Source organism: Globicephala melas, chromosome 7, assembly GCF_963455315.2.
Source record: "Globicephala melas chromosome 7, mGloMel1.2, whole genome shotgun sequence".
Classification (NCBI taxonomy): Eukaryota; Metazoa; Chordata; class Mammalia; order Artiodactyla; family Delphinidae; genus Globicephala; species Globicephala melas.
In genome coordinates this window covers 56,866,304-56,890,646 of record NC_083320.1, presented here as the reverse complement: position 1 = coordinate 56,890,646, position 24,343 = coordinate 56,866,304, and the positions used below count along the sequence as shown (strand labels likewise).

General features: G+C 36.7%; 1 protein-coding gene across 2 annotated transcripts in view; it reads right to left on the bottom strand.

The window, feature by feature from the left end:
- Positions 1 to 14,943: 14,943 nt before the first annotated feature.
- Positions 14,944 to 24,343, bottom strand: part of LNPK (lunapark, ER junction formation factor) — an 83,304-nt gene continuing 73,904 nt past the window's right edge. For both annotated transcript variants that reach the window (XM_030851384.2, XM_060302230.1), the window contains exons 12-13: positions 24,130 to 24,300; positions 14,944 to 16,217 (exon numbers count right to left, since the gene is read on the bottom strand). In XM_030851384.2, coding sequence (XP_030707244.1) covers positions 15,982 to 16,217; positions 24,130 to 24,300 — 407 coding nt within the window. In that variant the 3' untranslated portion in view covers positions 14,944 to 15,981. The remainder of the gene's footprint in view (positions 16,218 to 24,129; positions 24,301 to 24,343) is intronic.

The window sequence follows — 24,343 nt, the reverse complement described above, 5'->3', positions numbered from 1 at the left end:
TGAATGGACTCTGAGGGCATTGTGCTAAGTGAAATAAGCCAGAGAAAGACAAATACTGTATGATATCACTTGTATGTGGAGTCTTAAAAAGATGAACTCAGAGGAATAGAGAGTAGAGTGGTTGTTACCAGGGATTGGGGGGGGGGTGGGAGAAATGGGGAGGTATTGGTCAAAGGTTACAAACTTCCAGTTATAAGATTAACAATTTGGGGGATCTAATACACAGCATGGTGGTTGTAGCTAATAATACTGTATCATATACTAGAACATTGCTAAGAGAGTAGATCTTAACTTTCTCACCACAAAGAGAAATGGTAACCATGTGATAGGATGGAGGGGTAGCCAATACTATGGTGGTAACCATTTTACAATTTATAATTATATAAAATCAACACGTTGTACATCTTAAACTTACACAATGTTATGTGTCAATTATATCTCAATTAACCTGGAAAAACCCCCAACAACAACAAGAAGAACAACAAAAGATGAGAAACTATGGGAGGGTTTTTGAGTAGAGGAGTCATCAGACCCTATGAACAGGCTTACTTTGGCTGCTCCTGGGAATGGATTATGAAGCAAGTGGATGAGTGCCTGTTACAATAACCCAGAGGAGAGATGAGAGGGCCTGCGGTCTTAAAGAAGAACAGACACAGAGCTCAGGTCTGAACAGCAAGGAGTGAGATTAGAGACTGCTCACAGAGACAGCCAACATCTAGGTTACAAATGAATTTATTTTATAAATTCTAATTCATAAAATTTATGCACTGTGAAATCAATCCATCAGTGAGAACACAACTTAGTGGCCTCCAGTGTTAAAATTTGTTATAAAATACATTGTGTGTACATTCTTTAAAGTCACTACACATCTGCATTAGAAGTTGAGTCAAATGTTGGAGGAATGACAGAAGGACCTGTGGAGTCTAGGGGATCTGTGGAGCACAGCATGAAAACCAGAACTCCCTAGTCTGCTAGGAAAGATGCCATATCCTGTGAAAACTGACGGAGGTGGCCTCAGAACACTCTTGGGAGGCATCAGGAGAGGCGGGGGCTGTTGAAGTGACTGGAAGCAATAGGACATCCCAGTCCCTCATCACTTTTCTGGGAGGGCCTGAGTCTCACAGCCCTGAACTACTTCCTTACTTGCCTTCCCAAACATCTGGCGATAATGTTTGACAGCAACATGTGTTAGTAGAAGTTTGTGTAGAACGCATGTTCTTTGTGAATAGAGCCATCCCAATGCATGAATTACACATAAGAATCAAAAGTCATGAAAACTACATGCAAAAGCCATAAAGGACTAGGAGAAAGGTTGATACCAACCCCAAATTCAATAGAAGAACATGCAAAGTACTGGGGATGCAGGTGCTGGGTGAGCACAGGATGATCACAGAGGAAGGATAGGAGAGGAAGGAAGGGGAGAGGGGCCAGACAAGGCAGCTGACTAGTGTGAGGACCTTTGTGGGGCCGGTGCCTGTAACCAAAGGTTAAGTGGAGAAAGGCTGCTGGTCATCAATGCCTAGACCTCTAGGTAAAGCCCAAGAGCACGGGAGCTGTGGAGAGCAGCAGTCCGTACCCTTCCCTCCCTGGCTTCAGATGAAGACTTAGATGCACAGAGAAATCCAAAATCAAGGTTTCTTCGTTTCATTCAAAAATCTTAAATTTCAGAGAAGATAAGCATCTATATCAGGGGCACAGTGTCCTGCTAGAAACAATTCCAATTCAACAAACACGCATGGAGAATGTACTGTTTGCCAAGAACTGTTCTAAGTGGAGAGCTGAAGGTACATAAGAGACAATTAGTCCCTCAGTGAAAGTGCAATCCAGGAAGAAATCTGCATCCTTTGTATAAACCAAACCAGCATTTGACATGTACTCAGAAAAGCATTTTGATAGACAAGAAATATTAGATATTTTTCAGTACTTTCAGTAAAAATCTCATTGGAAAGACAAATTTTTTAATGGCACAGAATCAAAGAATTTAGATGTTGGTTTTAGAAATTCACTTAGTACCAAGAATAGAAAGGTAATTTATGTACTGAGCAACTTATAATCACCTTTTCTGCTGTTGTCACAAATCAAGTCAACTCTGTATGGTAGCACAGAAGAGACACAGCTAACAGTGAAAGCGGAAAGGATGCGCACTGCTCCTTACTAAGTGGAGGAGGAGCCAGCAAGCAGTACCATATTCCTTTTTAGCTTCTAAAATAATAGTAACATCTCCAATACTGTTTCACAAAATCTGGGCAACACAAGAAGTGAGTCTTACCAAAGGGACTCTTCAAGATTTCCTTCAGAATATTACTATGGAACATTTTTACAGGATATTTTAATCACTTTAAAGTATATAAAGTAAAGAGAGTATTGCTGGTAAAAAGTCAACTTGAACAAATGGATAAGACTGGAGGTGGTGTGATACAATGAAACATTTATGGATCAACCTAGGTTCAAATACTGCCCTTCCCACTTACCAGCTGTGTGACCTTACATGCGTGATTGAATTTCCTGGAACTTCAGTTTCCTTACCTAAAGAACAGAGATAAATAATTTTCTATTTCAAAGAATTCTTCTAATGACACTGTGTATATGTCTTACAGCAGGTTGGGTATATATTAAGTATTTAGTCAACTATGGTTTCCCCAGTAGGAAACCAGCATGTCAGGGGGGCCTCCATGTACACTAGCCTACATAAATAGACATTTAAAATAACTACCCATGAAGTAAATATTTCTACAAAGTCCTAAATTTACCTATCTAATTTTCTAAATCATGAAATTCATTCTCATCTCTATCACAAATTGCCACAAATTCTCAGTTTGGGAAGCTTGGGTCAGATTTTGCTATGATTGCTATCATATGACAATCCCAGAGCAATCTGCACTAAGATACATTACTGCATACTGTACTGTGATTATTTCTAAATGTTTATCAGATGCAGATTTAGGAAATTATTTAACTCTCGTCTCGACAACTTGTGAGATTTCCAAAGAAATATATTAAGGGAAGATCAAAGATTATGGTGCTATATTGCATAAAACGAAGCAACTGCTTATTAGAAGACAAAAACCTTTGATTCATTCCTCTTAATTAAAGGAATTAATGAGCTATTATGCCTATGTGCAAAGAAAGGAAGGTGGAGAAAGTATGTAAATGAACAGGGGCTTTCATAAAAATCTACAGGCTGAGAGTATTTTATTTAAGCTGCTGGAAGAAAAAAATTATGAGTTTCTCAGATTCCTTCCTAAGTTTTAAGTCCATATTTTTCATAAAGCATTCATTTCTATTCTTTATTCCAAAGTAACAGAGGTCTCTATATTTTTATTTTTTCATTTATTCATTCATTCATTTATGCCTGCATTGGATCTTCGTTCCTGCGCACAGGCTTTTTCTAGTTGCGGCGAGCAGGGGCTACTCTTCTTTGTGGTGCGCGGGCTTCTCATTGCAGTGGCTTCTCTTGCTGCGGAGCACGGGCTCTAGGTGTGCGAGCTTCACTAGTTGTGGCTCGCAGGCTCTCAAGCGTAGGCTCAGTAGTTGTGGCGCACGGGCTTAGTTGTTCGATGGCATGTGGGATCTTCCTGGACCAGGGCTTGAACCTGTGTCCCCTGCATTGGCAGGCAGATTCTTAACCACTGCACCACCAGGGGAGTCCCTCTATATTTTTACTGCCCAGATAAAGTCGTTTTTTTCTCTGCCTTTTGAAGTTGAACTCTTTCCCAAGACTTTGCATATACGAAAATGTTCTGAATTTGGAAATAACTGAACTATTAATTTGAATTTAGAAATCTTTCTGTAACACAGTGATTTGTTGTAGCTCATTATTCTAGATTTTTAATTTTTTACTTTAAAAATTAGACTTGCTAAAAAGTAATGCACATTCTTGATATTCAAAGTACAGGGGGAAAAGGTGAAAAAACAAAGTAACACATATACTACAACCCAACTATAATTAGTTAAAATTTCTTATATTTTTATAACATTTGTTATATTATTATATTTTTATAAACTCTTCTCTCTCATATATCTATATATTTGTAGATAGATCTATATTTATATACAGATTTATCTCCACATCCTTGTATATGAGACCAGACTATATATACCATGTAACCTCATATCCACTTTTCTCTTAATATTAAATATTCAGCATTTTCTCACATTATTAAAAATACTTCAAAAATATTTAAATGCATTATTTAAATACTCACCCACTTCTGAGCATTTTGATCATCTATGTTTTCATTATCATAAATAATTCTGTGATGAACTTCATTTTACAATGCAACAGGTTTAGACCTACAAGGCAAATGTACAAACTCAAACTTAAGGTATATTCTGAAGGAGAAATGGAAGAGGAGATACTAGGGCAAGGAGGGAGACCAGGCATTCAAGCGTTCAGCCTGCGTTTGCCTGAGTGTAAGGGAAAAAAACTCATTACCACTTGACAGCTGCTTCGTGGTTTATAAAAGTTAAGGGTTCAAACCTCTTCCCAGTGACCAGATGCCCATGGCTTCAGGTGCTACGGAATGGTCAGTAATTGACTCACGATTTCGATGACAGTTCACGTGAGAGAAGCTAAAGGAGGCAAGTGGGACCCCACACAGACCACCTTGCTCAGACACAGTTTGGTTTAAGAATACAACTGTGTACCTATCAATTTATAAAGCATGTAAGCTAAAAGGACTAAAGACTAAAAGGGAACCTAAGGAAGAGAAAGTAGTTAATGCATTACAATGATAGAATGCAGTGAAATAGCTTCTAAACTTTTTATCATTGTGCTTTAGATTTCTTATATTAAAAACCAAGAGAGAAATAGACAAGTATTGGTGAAAAAAACTAATTTTATGACATCATTGCATGAGCAGAAGTTCCTGGGTTATGGGGAGGGAACAAGTAGGGGGTTGGGGGGAGGGTGGTGAGACTTTTAACATTTATAACATCAAAATCCAGTAAGATACTTTGGGATTCCTTACAATACCCCTACCTTATTTTCAAAATGCAGTCTCACTAATCTCACTAACACTGTCGAGTTTTAAGCAAATCTCCTGTCTAAAAGTGATCACTGATAAAGCTATCAGCAATCTAAAAACACTCAAGACCCACACACTAAACTATAGTTCCTTTTTTATACTAATTTTGCCACTGCTGTAGCCATTGCTGCTTTGTACCTGGCATATAGCTTCTGGCCATGGGGATAATTTGATGGGTTCTTTAATGCCCAAAGAAAAGGTACTTGAGATTCGATTGTGGGTTTTGTTGTTGTTGTTGTTGTTGTTTTGGTACGCGGGCCCCTCACTGCTGCAGCCTCTCCCTTTGCGGAGCACAGGCTCTGGACGCGCAGGCTCGGCGGCCATGGCTCACGGGTCCAGCCGCTCCGCGGCATGTGGGATCTTCCCGGACCGGGGCACGAACCCGCGTCCCTGCATCGGCAGAGGGACTCTCAACCACTGCGCCACCAGGGAAGCCCGTCAATTGTGTTTTTTTTTAACATCATTAATTTAAATATTACAGTAATGTTAACTGGTATCTTTGATAGTTAGCTATTCTCCTAGAAGAGAGCTACGAGTTCCTGCTCTACTGACTCATGGTCCCCTTTGAAAATTAGATGAGAGCTATGTATTCTCTTCATGGAAAAATGTGCATGCACACATATAAAATTCTGCAGAAAATTTCCAGAGGTCCTTGGACTCCCTGAATTCCTGTTAACCTCTATGCCAGAAAGAGAAGAATTTATAGAGAAATAGTAAACAGGCTGAGAGGTGTAAAGGGAGATAAAGGGAGGATGGAAAGTAGACAAGGAAGTTTCCCATTCTAGTCCAGACTTGGCCTAGACTTTCCGTATTTACTTTTCACAGCAGCTCTGTGTACTACATATCATTTTCTATGGTCAAGGAAACCAAGGTTCAGAGAGGTTACCTAACTTCCCCACAAGGTCATACTGCTGGAAAGTGGCAGAGTCAAAATGCAAGCCTGGTCTCCTGACTTTTTAAGTCCCATGTACATTTCACTTAGGACTTAACTAAGTCAACTTACTGCTTTTTCATCTTGGACTTCCTAAGATAGAACTGACCTATTAGAATAACCACCTAGTAGACTATGAACTCCCTGAGAGTAGGGTCCATGTCTCACTCGTTTTATATCTCCAGTGCCTGACACACAGAAGGCACTCATCAAAGGAGAAATGAATATATAAACACCCAGGGGCAACAATCCCTTAGACAGTGGGAGAAGCTACATGCAGCTGTGTGTGATCACAAAGATCCGTATCATCACTAAATATTCCTTTAGATGACCACTGGGCACAGACTTCAATACATTTTAAACTACAAATGGTAAAACTCTTGTACAGAACCAGCATTTAATCCTTTTGAAAAATAACCTATTTATAAAACACAAAGTAGCTTTACAACAAACCTGCCTATTGTTATCATGTCAACAACATATTTTGATAGTGAACTATTGCATCTTATGAAAACCAAGCTCATGTTGAAAATAAGTGCATAAATTACGACTGTTTTCAAAAGACACTGAACTTTACAAATGTTATAATAAGAACTTAAATGTATTTTTGTTGTTTTTGCAATAATTGCTCTGAAGATGAAAACTAAAGCACCATTTCAATGTAGTAAAGGTAATTGCTGCATTTACTGCTCATGTCATGTTGATGTATGACCATGTATCAAAGGTCATCCTTCTGTACTCATACATTATCAAATCTGAAAGCACAATATTTGATTCTGACCAACCTTTAAACTGCCCACAATGTGTGTGAAAAATTGATGAAGTTCTACCTTGGGTTTAAAAAAAAAAAAAATGACCCATGTTTCGGAAGCAGAAGGGTCAAGAAGCCAGTGGCGAGGTTAGATATCAGCACCATGAACCTCGCAGTGTCTTAGCTTATCAGTGAGGTCTAGTACAATGATCACAAGCTAAAATTGCTGTACTAATGAAGACAAAGGTCTAAAAACTTAGCACAGGCCCTCTGATAGAGGGCAGTATCTTGTGTACAATGATGCAGAGATAAGGACATAAATCACCCTTTAAAGACAATAAAACCTATAATGCACAAATTGAATTGTTTACATGTCTATTGGAGACACTTAAAAACAGAAGTGTTGGCTGCCATACCTCTTTTTACTCATCTGCAACACAGTAGCCCTGAATTCCACTTCTTCATTAGAAGGCAAGTCATCTGCTCCCCTTCTCCTCTTCCTGCTCCAAACACACAACACTACTGTCCAATTTAGTAGTCCTGTGCCATCCTGACCTAAAAGGAGTGCTGAACATTCATGCTTGCTTCAAACTATTGCTTACAATTGTTTGCTGATAGGAGAAATTGGTCTTATCAGAATCTCCTAAAACCTGAACAGCTGCTGCTCTTGCCTTTGCTGTTTGGGGGAGCGGAGGAGGTGTGGCAGGGTGGGGCATCAGGCAGCAGGGAAGGAAGACTCCCCACTCTTCAGTAAGGATTGTGGCTGTCTTTAAATAAATATAACGCCATTTAATTCCATCAAGCCCAACTACAGGAGACTGCCTTATTGAAGAGAAGAAAGATCATACAAACATACAAAAAGAATCCAGGTCTTCAAAAACCAAAAGAAAAAAAAAATCATTCTGAAAAGAATACACAACGTCCACCCAAAACATGTTTCAAGCATATCAATTTTATTTCAGCCAATTCTCAGGTTAGATTATTTTATAAAATTCACAACATCCTATACTGAAAACTCATGTATTCTTTGGCTGTATGAACACTCATAACTGAGAATACAAATTCACGCCAAAATTTGTTTCCTTCTTGTTCCTAGGAAAAGATTTTTTTTTAAGCATACCACTATAATTTAATAAAATATGTCAACTCTTGGCAGGTAGGCCAAGCCTTTAGAATTCTTGCTATAGACAATAAGGCACAAATAGCCTTTCTCACTTTCAGAAAAAAATAACATAGCTGACTATAATTCATAAAATATACCACACTAATGTAAGTTTTAATTATACTTGCCATGTACTGCAAACTTTGCCTTTAATGATTTTTTGACGAAAGTACTCAATTTTAAGGTCTGAATTCCTATACCTTATACATTGAAAGAGGAAATATTCTTAACTTATATATATATGTATATAGAGAGTGCGTGTGTGCGTGTGTGTGTGCGTGTGTGTGTGCGTGTGTGTGTGTGTGTGTCCAGGCTCCACCAATGTCCAAAAAGCAGCAACTTAATCCAGAAAATTCCTAACTTAATGTCAGTTGCAACATTAAATGGTCAGAAATGAGATAATGAATAAAAATAAACATAAAAACAAGGTATTTTTATTTTTGTAAAAAAAAAATTTTGTTTTTTGCGGTACGCGGGCCTCTCACTATCGTGGCCTCTCCCGTTGCGGAGCACAGGCTCCGGACGCGCAGGCTCAGCAGCCATGGCTCACGGGCCCAGCCGCTCCGCGGCATGTGGGATCCTCCCGGACCGGGGTAGAAACCCGTGTTCCCTGCATCGGTAGGCGGACTCTCAACCACTGCGCCACCAGGGAAGCCCAAAACAGGGTATTTTTAAAAACCCCATTCCACAGGTAAGTAAAATATGGGATCAGGGGTGGGGGGAGTATAGGGATCTTCAAGAATGGGAGTTTGCTAAAGAACACAAATTATACATACAATTTAGAAATCATACCCAAATAATGGACTCACATGAGTCAAGGAAGAGCTCTGACACTGTGGTCCCCCCCAGCACACCAGTTCTTAGGCCTTCTTCAGGTCTGTTCATTCACAGTTACTGAGCATCTGTATCAGGCATTAAGAATTCAAAACAAATGAATCCTCCCCACCCTCAGTGTGCTCACAGTTTCCATTTTCTTATATCTTGAGCCAGTCCTTCTCATTTTCTAGCCCCAATTATTATATTTGTAGGCGTTTCAGAAGGAAGTAGCACACCAACCACTAGTGCTGATCAACTCAGGTCTATCACTTATAGAAACCCACTCTCTAAACGTACATGTAGCAGAGACCATGCCAGGTTTTAGTTTTGTTTTAATTTGTGCTGTTTTGTTTGAAGAGAAAGTGAGAAAATAAAAACTGAGAAAACATGGCCTTTCTTCAGTGTTTACAATCAAGTGAGGGAGGCAAACATCAGGAGACTACAAGTTACACCTGGTATATAAAGTACAATGGGAACAAAAGGCAAGTGACTGCTTAGGAAGGCTGAGGAAATCACTCAGATTACAGACAGAGTTAGTTCTTAAAGAAATGAGAGTTGACAAGAGTAGCATCATGCAAGATCAGTGCAGGGTATCTCTCAGAGGTATGAAAGACTCACCTGTGGTCAGAGCGCGAGGGAGAATAGTGAGAGACGAGCCCAGAAAAGTGATTTAGATTCTGAAGTCATGCTTACAAGCCACCTAAGGAGTTGGCCATACACAAAGGAGCCTTACAATAATATTTAAAGTCTGTGTTTTAGAAAACTCCAACAGCAATGTGGACAGTGTATTAAAAAAAAAAAGGCAAAAGTGTCAATTGGAATTTTCCTAAATTGCGAGAAACAAGCTTTCTGGCCCTTTCCCTTCTCAATAATTCAAATAATTTGAGATTTGCAAAATTCTTCACACTATAAAATCTGCATTAAGACTGCAGTGCTATTTCCCATTGTGTGTGTGTGTACATGCACGCATACTACCATTCAACAGATAATTTATTATCTCTTCTATACACCAGGCACTAGGAATATAATAAGCAAAACCAGACATGTCCTTGCCTTCAAGGAGTTCATAGTCTGGTGCAAAAGATAATATTATGAAAGAATTTCAAGGGGAGGGTGTGTGTGAGTGGAAAGTCTGACAAGTGTTAGGCTAAGAGAAGATTGCCCTGAAGAAGTAACAACTGCGTTATCACAAACATGAGAAACCCAGGAGCCTGGGTCTATTTCTTTCAGCTACCAAAGAAAAAGAAGTAGAGGGCTCGTAGGTAGTAACGAAAAGGACAAGACTTAAAGATCCTAGGTTCCAGTTCCATTTAAAATATCCATAAACTAAGTGATTTTGGGAAATTAATTTAATCCCTGCTTGACAGGATTCCATCCTCTCACATAGCTCATAGTCTCACACAGACTGTAAGGGAATGTATATGAAAGTACCCAGAGCACAGTGCCTGACCAAGAATAGGTATTCAAAAAAATGTTCATTTAATTCCCCACTTTCTTTATCCTTCAAAATCAGATAGAAATATTTATTTCCACAAAAATAAATGATTTTTCCCACATTTCCTAAATCAAGTGCCAGGGATCTGGTAAAAGGCTTTGGCAGTTGAAGATTTGGCCTATTCTCATATAATCCTGGAATAAGAACTTAAAAAACTAATTTATGAGGGAGATTTTTGAGAACTCTTTTTAATCTTCTCAGAGTGCTTCCAGATTCTATCAGTTGTGTTGCTAAAGAAAAAAGGAAGGCATAAATATCTTTTTAAAAAGAGAAAAATGCATAAAGCAGAAACTCTAGGTTTTAAAAAACATCAAATAATACAGAACTATATAAGTGGATAGTATTTTCTTCTCCTAAAACTACATGAGTAGTATAAATTAAACTACATATAACAGGACCTTTGAAGGAGAAAGAATGGGAAATTAAATGGAATCTAAGTTTCATACAAAGGCAAACTGATAAAGGTAACTGGAGGGATATCTACTATCCAATAAATGCAACAATTTTTTTAAAGGAATTTTTAAATAGTATTAAAGTAGAAAATGTAGATTAGTTTCTAAGGAGGAAAGAAATTAGACAAATAAATAGTTTATGGATTGATACAATTTAATAAGGTTTAATTCTGTACTCATTTTAATTTTTATTATGATTATATTCTCATAAATGTACTTTTCTATATTTATGTTTATCTTTCCAAACTCAGAGCCTGAATCTGTGGACATTAATCAAAGGAGGTCACCAGCAAACTTGCTAACCAGTCTCATTGGCTTCCATCTTTTTTTATGCATAATAAAGTCAACTGACCAGTGACCATGAACAGAGACTGACTGGGGCTCCTGTTTTTTAGCAGCTGTTCCTCTTCAGCTCTGACCATGTTGTTGTGTGATTATCTCAACTGGTTTTAATCAAGACAGAAACTGAAGCTCTATCACTGAATTGTTTAAAAATAAGACACTAGTTTCTTGTATTAAAATTGTTTGCAGTAACAGCAACAACACAAAATGTTTGTTTTATGTCCACATTTTACTTATTAACTTGGTAGAGTTAATATATTTAGGTCTTTAATAACTTTGAAACAAGTCAAATTACAAATTGTAAGATTTAGCAGATCATTGATTCACAACTATATCTTGGTCTATCTTTACATAAGTACTTTTATTATTTTTAATAGCTCTTTGGGAGTTCATAAACTATATCTAAATCCCTTCTATAATTTTTACAATGAATTGAAGTTATACTAGATGACTTACCACATTATTTTTCTTTCAATTTTCTAAAGCAGCTCTGTTCTCCATAATTGTTTCAAAATAGCTACCATAATTCCATAAATTATCCTCATTCTTCGACCCTTCCGCTAACTGATCTGCACACAAGCCAAGAGGTAATACTGTAGAGTAATACTGTAAAGTGGTATAGGAAAAAAAATAAGGAAAAAGTTTTAAGATAGTTAAGTAGTTACTGTCAGCTGGAAATAGAAGTAAACATGTTACATATTTTAAATAATCTTAATCTCTAACACCAATATTGATTGTATATAAATGGTGTGTAAAATGTATAAAAATGGTGGTTTAATATAAAGCATCCTACATTAAGAGCTGAGATCTGAGTTCTGACTTGGCTTAGGTGCTAGTTCTCCCTATGACTTTGTATAAGTCATTTAGTATTTCCAACACTCAGCATACAATATTTAATGAAAAAATCATTATATAATTAGAATCTTTCCCCCCCACCTCATGAAACGGTAGCTCTTCTGATTCAATTATGTTCACCAAACAGTAGTGACTGTGTCTAATGCATACAATGAGAAACACCAATTACAAGAATAAAGGGCAAAGCTTAATAACAATAATTAGCAAAATTTCTAAACTTGGGTTCTAACTGGAACTATTTCAATTGAATTCAACAACTACTTACTGAGTGTCCCCATATCTATGTGAGTGGGAAGATACCCCAGGCAGAGAAAGAGTACCAGGAGACTGGGGGATTAGAGAAAAAAACACTGCATATGCAAACCACAGAAAACGGTATAGCTACATTAAAAGCATGGGGGAACAAGGGGAGAGGAACAGTGGCAGTAGCTGTGGTGAGAAATGCCAGAGTTAACTAGGAGCAAAATTACACGGGCTTTGTGGGCCATATGGTAAGTTTGGACCCCATTCCAAGAACAATGAGGAATAATTAAAGGGTTTAAGCAATGGTATGACATGATTTGTTTTCCAATTGTGAAAACTCTTTCAGGCTACAGTGCACAGAATAGATAGCTGTGGGCAAGACTGGAGACGAGAAAACCAGTTAAGTGACAATTTTGAGACGAAGGAGGCTTGAATTAGAAGGCAGTACAACAGTAATAAGAAGTAAGACTTCTCAAGTCATTTGCCTGCATTCAAACCCCAGATTTTCCACTTACCAAGCTGCTTACTCCCTACACCTGTTTTCTCATCTATAATCCAGAGGAAAAAATCCTCACAGGATTCTTGCCAAAGAACAAATAAAAATAATACTCATACAACAGTTGGCATGTTGACTGGCACATAGTTAGAATGCAAATGTTTACTATCATTAAGTAATGTTAATGGGATGGAGAAATGAGAATATAACTGAAAGATGTTTAGGATACAGAAACTGACAGTTAAGGTACAGGAAAAAGGGTAAAGGAATGAGTGAACAGATTCTAGTTTCTGGCTTGAATAGTGGCACTATTTGATGAGATGAGAAACACAGAAAGTTTGAAGTGTTTGTTTTTTAATAAATTGATTGAGAAAGACATTTCAACAGGCAGGTGAATATATCACTCTAAAGTGAAGGAAACAGATCAAGGGTGAAGATCTGAGAATGAGAGAGACAGATGGTAATTAAAATCCATTGGGGTTGACCAGAACCTCTAAAGAGAGAAGACATAGAGTGAAGAAATGCTTACAAGGTAAAAAGTATGAAACACCAACATTTAAAGGATGGGCAGGGGAAGAGAAGCCTGCAAAGGACACTGAGAGAAAGGGGCCAGAGGAATAAGAACAATAGTGTGAGAAGTCAAAAGCCAAAAGAAAAAAAGTGTTTCAAACTAAAGGAAGTACTCAACGGCATCAATACTGCCAAGCAGTGGAATAAGTTAAGGACTGAGAGTTTTCACTGGATTTAGCAACAAAGTTACTCATTCACATAATAAATGTGTCAAACATTGTGCTAGGCCCTGGAGAAACAGAGGTAAATAAGACAAGAGCCTTGCACACACAGACTCTAAGTCTTGAAGAGATACAGTGAACTAGTAAACAGATAAAATACTTACACATTATGATAATAAAGTAACATGACAGAGTAAAAGGCAGAGGCCAGCTTTAGATGCGGAGCTTAGGAGGGCATCTCTCTGAAGAAAGAACATTTAAGCTGAGACCTAAGATGGGAAAGGGTTTAGCTTGGTCAGAGAACTGAAAGAGGCCCTGAGACTGCAGCATAATGGTAGAAGAGCCAAGGAGAGAGAAGCCAGGTCATGACTGTAGATTATGCTGAGGGTATAGTGAGAAAAAGTTAGATGATGACCTGTTGAGCATTAGTAAGTAGGGAAGTTAAGATCACTCTAACTAACGGCACTTATTAGTTTGCTTTTCCTCATTTATACTAGTCTTAATAATCAGAAATAGGACATTTTACCACTCTTTCAACCATTAGCTGTTTATTAGAATGTCAGGATAAACTTTTCTATTTTAAAGGGTACTATACAATTACAGTATGTTACCTGTTGCATTAATTTACCTTTTAACCTTCTTCCATAGATACTTCTCATAATATCTGCTTAATTCTATCATTAAATTATATTTCTCTGAGGTATTCCTCATTTTCTAGTAATGTACATCAGAATTTGAATGTTTTATAACAAGTAGACTCAGCAAGGTGTTACTAAAGTATTATGGGCCAATAACGCACAAAAAATCTGATGGGCTTCATCAAAAAAAAAAAAAAGAGAGACTGTCTATATTCTGTAGTATTATATTCCACAGTTTCAGGTTCCTATTTCCTTAACCTATGCATTTATATACATGTATATGATAAAGAAAAGCTGATGCAGAAAACTTAGGCTTGATTTTGAACAGCTGAATTATATGTGCATATTGTTTTTTCATTTCCTTATCTGCAAGAGGAAGAATTTATAGCCCTTCCATATTTCACAAGGATATCAATAGTATAAAATGCTACCATTTACTTAATATCTATTAATTATCAGGCAGTGAGCTAGGCACACTACATAAATTATTTTTAATTGTCCCCATACCTGAAAAAGTAGGTATTATTCTTCCAATTTTACAGATGAAAAAACAGTCTCAGAGAGATCAGCTGACTTGCCCAAGACTGAAGAGCTGGAATTTAAGCCCAGTCCTTTAATCTTGAAAACTCTGGTCACTATACCATGATGCCTCAGACTATTAACAGATTTAGGTTCCTTAAAAATACCTATCAGATATAAGATATTAAATCATAAAGATGAATTTTTAAATGATAACAAATGGTATTTCATTAAATTTTTAATAAACTGTGTACAACTTAGAAATACTTGCCATATACACCATTCCTATATATTCCTCCCTTTGGCATAACTTGATTTCAATTTTTTTTAATAATAGAGAAGAGGGATAAAAGCAAGAGAGAAAAAATAACAACACTGTACTTAAAGTACAAGTATTACTATTCTGGGTCAAAAAAATTTCCCAGTTAATCCTTAATACACATATTAAATCCAATGAACTACTATAATTAACTGCCTATTCTCACAAATTAAAAACTACAAATGGCCTAAGGATCTCATGAATCAGAAAAATCTAACCTCTGATTAGAACCTCTAAATGTCACTATTTCTCTGAATTTGAAAGGCAACAAGTCTGAATAAAAATATCATAATTTGCTCTTAACAGAATCTATTGATTTATTGAATTGTGAGCTTTTCCTCCTAAGACTTTTCAGGTAGCCATGTCAGCCACGAAGATGCTGTCTGAAGAAGTCTAGGTATTTAACAAAAAAATTGCTGACACATCATCTTTATTTTCCTTAACAAAATACACAATAGAGCACAAAATTCACTTATAATATCATCATTATTTTACAAATATAAATAATGCTCAAAATTTAAGTACAGTTAAGTGCAGAGATAGTTCCTATATGTTAATATGTAAACATAAGCTAATTATAAATATCAGGTACCTCTGGCCCAGGTGCAAAAAAAGAGACATCAAAAGTAACACTGCACTTGACTGTTCGACTGCATTCTTACTGGGAATTCATACCAATGCCTATATTGTTACTGTAATAACTTTCATAGCTCTTAATATAAATGCCTAAATAGACATTTTACCCCCTGGAAAATATCTCAAGAGTTAAAATTCTATCCATTTTAATGATGTAGTATTAAAAATCTTAATTGAGTTTCATTCCTTAAAACAAACGCTATTAGAACTTATTCCTAACCAAAGTTCTTCCTATGTCAATGGATAGTATTTACAGGTCACAAATAAAAAACAAAACTGCTATCATATTTGTTTACATTTAGAATGGAAAAAAATACCTAAAACCTGTCTAAACAGTGTGGGTTTTATACATTAAAAAGGATTTTACTTTACTGATATCACTTGCTTTTAATTTTAATAGCCAGTAGACATAACTTTGACATACTGAAATAGCTAGGCAATCTGAAATTCAGATGACATCAAGCATGTCTTTAGAGGGGGAAAATAAAAAGAAAGCACCACCTAAGGAAGCAATAACTGACATCAACAAGACTACAAATATCCAGTTGAAGGCACGTGGAAGCATTTACTACATTGTCGAAGATTCTCCACTTAGTTCAGGATTAGGAATAGCATCAGCTCTGGGAACTGTTGATTTGGCTTTATTCATTGAGGTTTCCTCATTCTCGGTCTCTTCTTGCTTCTCCTCTGGTTTCTCTGTGTCAGATGCTTGTTCAATCACTGGGTCTGTCTGCTCTGTATCCGATATTTTGTCATCTGTCTGCTCTGTACTGTTATCTAGAACGTCTTGTTCTTCTAAAGATTCTGAAAAGATAAAGAGTCAAGACTTTAGGTATACCCAAATGTTACAACTACTAAATAAGATAAGCACATGCAAACATGGACTAAGAAACAGTAGAATGGTCTAACATTATCCTTAAAATCTTAAAAAATATGCACTTAACTCCCTACAGCATACCATATATGAATTGGTATGAATGAAGGAAAAAAAAAATTCGGGGGAAACAAACCCATAAACATACTTTTACCTAAAGACCCATAGTTCATGATATATATGAACTTTCATAATATTTAAGAACTTCAAGATGGATTTGAAAGTTGAATGTCCAAATATATCAAAGTCCCAACAGAATTATGTGCTATAAGACAACATCCCAGCAAAAAAGCAAATGTATTAACTCCCAGATTATGTTTCCGGAAGGAACTGGTCTCCCTTGCGTCCAGGCAACGCTGTGACCAATGTGTAAATGTGTACCTTTGTGTGTGTGTATGTGGTGTGATTTCCCACACTGATTTACATCTCTATTATCCATGACTGGGGAGGTCTGGATCCACCTTTTCCAAAGGCATGACAAATCTTCCCTCATCCCTCTGCAAGACAAGTCCTCAGGATTTAAACCTCTGGGTCAGAATATGCTACACACCTTGAATGCTAGGGAGAGAAAGGGAAGGGTCTTTTGCCCCTGTCTCCACAGCGGAGGGCAAGTAAGGTCTTGGTTCCTACCTGAAAACTTACTCCCTTCAAACTCTCTTTTGAGTTTCATTAAATTCAAATCTCTTAATAATAATTTAATAATAACAATAATAACAACTTTAATTCTTCAAAGTTTATAGAAAGGGATAGGAAAGGGAATGACAGGAGCAGAAAGCTTCGAGCCACCCAATTTCCAAATCAAAGATAAAAACCTAACTTTGAGGTGTTTCTTTGTTGTGTTTATGTAATAAACAGCAACTAATATTATTGTTAGGAGAAATATAGTTAAACTACATTGGCTAAGCAAATAAGCCGATTTTCACACCATCACAGAAGATCCCTTGCAATAAACTACAAATGTTACTGATTCAAAAAATCTGGAGGAAAGGTCAGTCTACACTAGTAAAGAGTTCTAGTTTTGTTCCTTACACAGTACAGGCCAGAATTTTGCTAAATAAAATTAATAGTTTTGCAAAGAAATTATGTGCTATACGCACACATATTGACATGGAGGTCTTACAAATTCATGGTTTTATCATATCAGTTTTAATAAATACAAATTATCTATATATCACAAACTCTATGCCAAGAGTCGAAAAATATTTTTTAAATTATATTTAAAACAAATAATCTTAGACGCGTTTACAGAATTAATTACAATCTCTTTCTCTTTTTTTTTTTGCAGTACTCGGGCCTCTCACTGTTGTGGCCTCTCCCGTTGCGGAGCACAGGCTCCGGACGCGCAGGCTCAGCGGCCATGGCTCACGGGCCCAGCCGCTCCGCGGCATGTGGGATCCTCCCAGACCGGGGCACGAACCCGTGTCCCCTGCATCGGCAGGCGGACTCTCAACCACTGCGCCACCAGGGAAGCCCTCTCTCTTTTTATATATAGAACAAAAGGCCAAAATTGCATAGTTAGGGACATCCAAGTTAATGAGGTTTTACTGTATGAAAATTTCACATGCTCACAAAAAGTAGTGAGGAATGTTCACATGTCACAAAAATGCTAGTTTTATCTTAAAAGGAACTTATAATGGCACTGCTGCACCACTTGGAATCTTACAAAAATCCAAAGCAGAAAAGCAGTAGGTCATTTGAGTTGTGTTACTTGAATGTTCCAGCGCTCAAAGAAAAAGCAGAAAGTGAAATGAAACTCTATGGACATGTACAGATCATTTCTGCTATAAGGGCAAGCAAGCTCTTCAGTGGAAAATTTCAGGAGTCACTAACCATTTGTAATTCTACTTTCACATATTTATCCAGAGTAGAATTTTAAGAGTCATGGTTTTCCACAACTCTCTGGCCATAGAGCAATACTTACTTGCCAAGAACTTTACAAGTGGTTATAATTTAGTAAGCCCTCCAATAAAGTCACATGAAATGAAAAAACAAAAAGCTCAAAGTTCAGGACTCATCAATAAACATGCTTAAGTGAACATAGGCCCACATAGTTTGTCATATTCTGTTTGACAGATTGCCTCAGTACTAAACTTAAAACAGGAGAGGATGGGCTTCCCTGGTGGCGCAGTGGTTGAGAGTCCGCCTGCAGAGGCAGGGGACACAGGTTCGTGCCCCAGTCCGGGATGATCCCACATGCCGCAGAGAGGCTGGGCCCGTGAGCCATGGCCGCTGAGCCTGCGCGTCCAGAGCCTGTGCTCCGTAGCGGGAGAGGCCACAGCAGTGAGAGGCCCGCATACCACAAAAAACAAAACAAAACAAAAAACAGGAGAGGTATCAAAGTTCATGATTTATCGTATTAAGGCTCTGTGATGTAACTATTTTCAGAAACAGATACATCCCCAGTCAAATCCGATTTAATTTAAAAATTCTGGGATCTTAAAGAAGTAGTTAATACAAAGAGAAGAACTATAATACTTAACTTTTTAATGTCTATAGAGGTGAATTCTAAGAAATACCATGTGCTGTCATAATTAGAAAATAGCATTATATACAAAACTTGCTCATCAATACTGCACTGTATTTCAAAAAATATATAGAGGACTAAAAACTGGTGAAATGATGAGTAGGGCTGGAGAACAATCAAAAAGCCTAGTAATGACTACTTTTCTTCCCCCAGGTTAATTTTTAGAAAAGTAATTTTAATAGCAGTTAACACTACAAAAATTTGGTATGTGTCATAGTATCTATAATGCAGCTATCAGCTAGTCTAAATGACATAGATATTCAGTGTCTGGATGCCAATGCCATTTTGTGAGAGGTCATCCCAATAAGCTTGAAGTAAACTAGGTGTGCAAGATTAACAGAGAATTAATTACATATCAATTTAATAACTAAACCACAGAGCTTTATAACAAGTTTATTAAATATATTCCAAAAGTACTTACTTTATTTCTGTGTGGGGGGTTATCATTTGCCTATTCTAATAAAAACAGTGAATTTTTTCTGTGAAGTTTAAAATAGCTTGGTGGTATAAAATACATTATAGTATATGTCAATATTTGGGCATAAAATACCAAAAGAGAAACCAGCTTTTATGTTCACACTAATAAAACAGGCCTACTCTCTCCCTGTGTAGCACCAGTTAAGACTAAAATTGATGCAAGTTATATGAATGACCTAATTCAATCTGTAAGAAAATTTTAAAAATCACCTTTGATATCTGTAATGCCAAGAAAACAATAGATCACAATGTGATAAAACAAAAATTACCCAAGGGATTTGCTCCTTACCTGACTCCTACCCCTGCCCAACTCCCACCCCAATATCCTTGAGAGAGAAGCTTTTTCCACAAAATTGTAACAACTGGCTTCCACTTGTCTGGGCAAAGCTTCAGTTCAGCTAGACAGAGCTCAAACTCGTAAAACTGAGTGTAACTGTACAGTGAATACCACTGCCTCACCTGTAAACCACACAAATGCAAAAACATCTAAGAAGATCACCTTACCTTTAGGTTTTTATTCTAGCTCTTAAAAGAATAACTTTCTAAGAAAATTAAAGAATGGTCTAGCAAAACAATTTCATATGTCTCCAAAAGAAACACATAACTTCCACAGCAAAATACATGATTCTATTTAGATTATGCCTTCCAAAACCCCTCATATTTTAGTGATTTAGATTCTTACTTCTTATTCCTCTTTACAATAACTTAAAATTTTTTTTTTTGCCTTGCTAACACATCAGTACCTACTATATGCATAGACTATAAAACTTACCCAAAGGAAATTGGTTAAATTAAGATGGCCAATTTGTCTTTGAACTCACAGATTTTAAACAAACAGTTTTTGCAAGATTTTTCTGCCTTAAGAAAAATGGCCAACTTATATTTAAGGATCAAAGACATGAATTTCATCCCAAAACTAAACTCAATGGTTCAACGAACAAAATTCAAATAAATGATAACCACCTATGAAAAAACAGCTTATCTTTAACACACAGAATGTTGTGTAATTATTTACCATTGGTGAACAAAGCCATTAGATGAGACTTTAGAATGTCATTATTAAGTAATAATGTAAAACTATTAGGTGAAGGTGTTTTAGAAAAAGCAATCAAAAGGCTAAAAGATCTATATGTCTAAAACAAACATGCAAAACCATACTACAGGCAAGTTTACATCTTGAGTAAGCTATACATAGCTAAATATAAATAAAGGTATAAGTTTTTTTGATCTGATAAATACACAGAATTCAATAAAATTTATATTATCAAATAGTTCAATTTCCTAGAGCATCATAATAAGCAATACTAAAAACAGAATTTTCCCTACTTCAACATAACCTAATGGTAACAGTATATTGCTTAAAAGAAAGGAAAAGTAGAAATCAGATTATCAAGATAAATTTCACCTTATATAAATTTTAATCACTATTTTTGATAGTACTGATTAGATGCCATGAGTTTTATTATTAGCAAGTTATTTCAGGTTGAATAAAAGCTATGTTCTACTAAAATAATTACATAAGATCTAGCCAAATATAACTGAACAATGAAAACGATATTAACATTTTTCAAACATGCTAACTCCAAATCACTTTACTAAAATACTAAAAGTGTAGAAACCTTGTACTCTAATTATTACCATATCTAACAAAAAGAATGCTATGTATCAGTTATTTTGGAAAATACACTTTTGAAAAAAACAAAACTGATAAACCCACTTTAACATGGCTTAGCAGAGACTCAAATATTACTGTACTATTCATTTCACAGTAAAAGAAACTGAGGAACCAAAAACCAGTTCATTAGTTTGGCATACCACATCTAGTATGCTTTTAGATAAAATGACAATCCTAATATCTTGCTTTCTCTAGTAGTCTATTACCAAAGCATCTGTATACACAGTTCTAGAAAAAATACTAGGAATTCAAATGAGCAATTAATGGGAGGAATTTCTTCTAGGTCTCCTTCTTTGATGAAAACTTTCCAAGGTTTCATATGTTGTTCTAAAGAGTGGTCCAAAAATTTCAAAAGCCTTGTGCCTCATCCTAAACGCAAAATCTTCCAGTAGCAGGATCAAGATAAAACTTAATTTCAAAGTCTTGCATCATAAATTGAAAAAAAAAAAAAGGTTTCTTCTATTAACTCTAGATTTATATAAATGGTTGTGGAATATTTTTTGAAAAAAAATTCAGATGGAAGAAAGTTACCTTTTGGTTCCATCTGTAAATTCAGTAATGCAATTTCAAGGAGCTATTTCAATACTTTAAAATGTTAAATAAAATGTTAAATAAATATTAAAACAGGGAAGTTTTTCTTTCAGACCTCAAGTTTCTACGTCAAAAGTGTAGAAATCAGCAATCTAAGCCCTTAATCACATTGGCTGTCAGCAGAGAGAGTAGCTGATTGAGATGATATGCTCCTTACTTCATAGTTCAATTTAATCATAAAGGTATGCTACCAGCGTTCAAATGAATGCAGCTTCATCCGTTCATCAGAAATACTTCCTGTCGTTTACTAATAGAATCCAGCTTGGAATTGATAACTGTATATCAACAGTGTTGAGACAGGAGTCTTCGAAAAAATTTTCAGACTTCTGGAAAGCCAAAGAAGTAAAAAGGTGCTCATAATAGCCATTTTGATGAATCCAAACAGGAGAATGAAGAAGTTACTACTCTACAGACTATCTTAACCAAATGGAATCTCTTCCGTTTCTAGCACTGTGGAACTATCAGACCCTGCCTCAATGTCTTCACCTATTAATGTTACCTTATTAGGGTTGACTCTGAGCCAGTTAGACTTCATTCCGGAGATTTCTGACAGAAAATTAGACATCTGGGGTATTGCTCCTCCTAGATTAGATGAGAAGGAAAGGTATAGCTGGGTGTTGTTTTGCTAACTGTGCATCTTGACCTTAGCAGAAGATATAAAGTATGGGACTCATTATCAAGATATCTATTTTGTTGGCTGTTTTTTCTTTTCTTTTGTCCCAACTATTGGCTTTCAAATATTCACTTTAGCTTTCATAAGCAAGGTTACTCATGGAAAGTACTCCAATTTTTCCTCTAGGCATCTTCAGTACGGAATTCTTTAATTTTCAGTTCCAAGAGGCTTGCAATGGCAAAGCAGATGATTTGCATGTGACAGCATGCAGCTCAGAGCATGACTTAAGCAAAAGAAAAAATCTGATATTGTGTTTGGAGTCGATGTTGCAGACTTGGAGAAGACGAATGCACTGATTCAGTGTTGGAAGTACACAGGCCTTGTCATGGCTATCTGTATTCTAATTCATTTTGATATTTGTTAGTAAGCCAAAAGCCAAGCCCAAGTCAACACACATATTTTAGGTCCATTCTTCGAAGTTAAAAAAAAAAAAAAAAGATACTCAAAGTTTCATACTAAACTTTAGATATGTGAAAATTCACTGCCTCATATATTATTCTCCGTTCAAGCACTTTTTCTACTACTCAGTGATTTTTATAAAGAAATCAAATATATATAACTGATAATTTCAAGAAGTTAAAAAGATGCATACTAACTACTACTTAAACTATGTGAACTAAACTTCCCATATGCATTTTTTTTTCTGTACCAGGTAAAGCACCAAAATATCAGGGCCTTTGTCATAATTTTAGCAATCTTCATAATTCAGAGCTGCTTAACAAGCAGCTCCTCACTCAATATTAATAACAAGAAATAGCTGGCCATTAATAGTCAGATTTTCCATCTCATCTTTTCCATTTTTTCATGAAATTTCCTCAAGAATTCCTAAAACAGAATTAAAAGATAAGTTCTAAAACTCAATGAATCTTGATAACTTCAGTTTCTCTAAAATAAGGTTGTTTTGGGCTTCCCTGGTGGCGCAGTGTTGAGAGTCCACCTGCCGATGCAGGGAACACGGGTTCGTGCCCCGGTCTGGGAAGATCCCACATGCCGCGGAGCGGCTGCGCCCGTGAGCCATGGCCGCTGAGCCTGCGCGTCCGGAGCCTGTTGCTCCGCAACGGGAGAGGCCACAACAGAGAGAGGCCCGCGTACCGCAAAAAAAAAAAAAAAAAAACAAAAAACGGTAAAATAAGGTTGTTTCACAACAAAGGCATTCATCATCAGTGTTAAATCTTGTGGACCTCAATAAATTGTTTGTTTCAAAGAAACACCAGTCCTATCAACATAGTCTTCCAAAGAATGTAAGGCTGACTTTCCAACCCCAAAGTTTCTGGCTTTCGAGTAACTTCTATTCATTGAAATAGTAGGCACAAACCTATTTTTATCAATGTTAATTACAAAGCTTGTAAGAAATTTACCCTTATGAGTAGTAGTTTCATAATTCTCATAATCTGCTTCATTTAAGTAAATTGAAAAATAATTCCATGAAAACATTACTAGTGAAATGTCCCAACAGTTATTAAAAGAGGTAACTCCATAAATAATATTTACCTAGCTATTTCTAGATGCTGCTTAACACAATATAACCTGTATTTTAAAACTGAAACACATCAGGGGCTTCCCTGGTGGCGCAGTGGTTGAGAGTCCGCCTGCCGATGCAGGGGACACGGGTTCATGCCCCGGTCCGGGAAGATGCGGCGGAGCGGCTGGGCCCGTGAGCCATGGCCGCTGAACCTGCACGTCTGGAGCCTGTGTTCCGCAACGGGAGAGGCCACAACAGAGAGAGGCCCGCATACCGCAAAAAAAAGCAAAAAAAACAAAAAAAACTGAAACACATCATACCAGTTGCACAGGAGGCCACAGTATCAGAACAACAGCTGATATACGCATGCTGCAAAATCTGATCCATTCTTGTCTAAAACATTATTAAGAGACAAAACTTTTTAATTAACATAGTCATACCTTCACTGATCTGGTTCTCTGATGAAATCACACTTCCTGAGGGCAAGGAACCAACTGTGCTTGAGCCTTCCAAAGTCTGCCCCTTCTCAAAACTAAACTCTGGAAGTCTTGGAGCCTGGGGTCTGGTTTTTCTTGCAGGATTCAAGAAAAAACAGTAGGCACAACGAAAAGCTGCAGAGAATTTAAAAAAACAAAACAAAAATCATAAAACAAA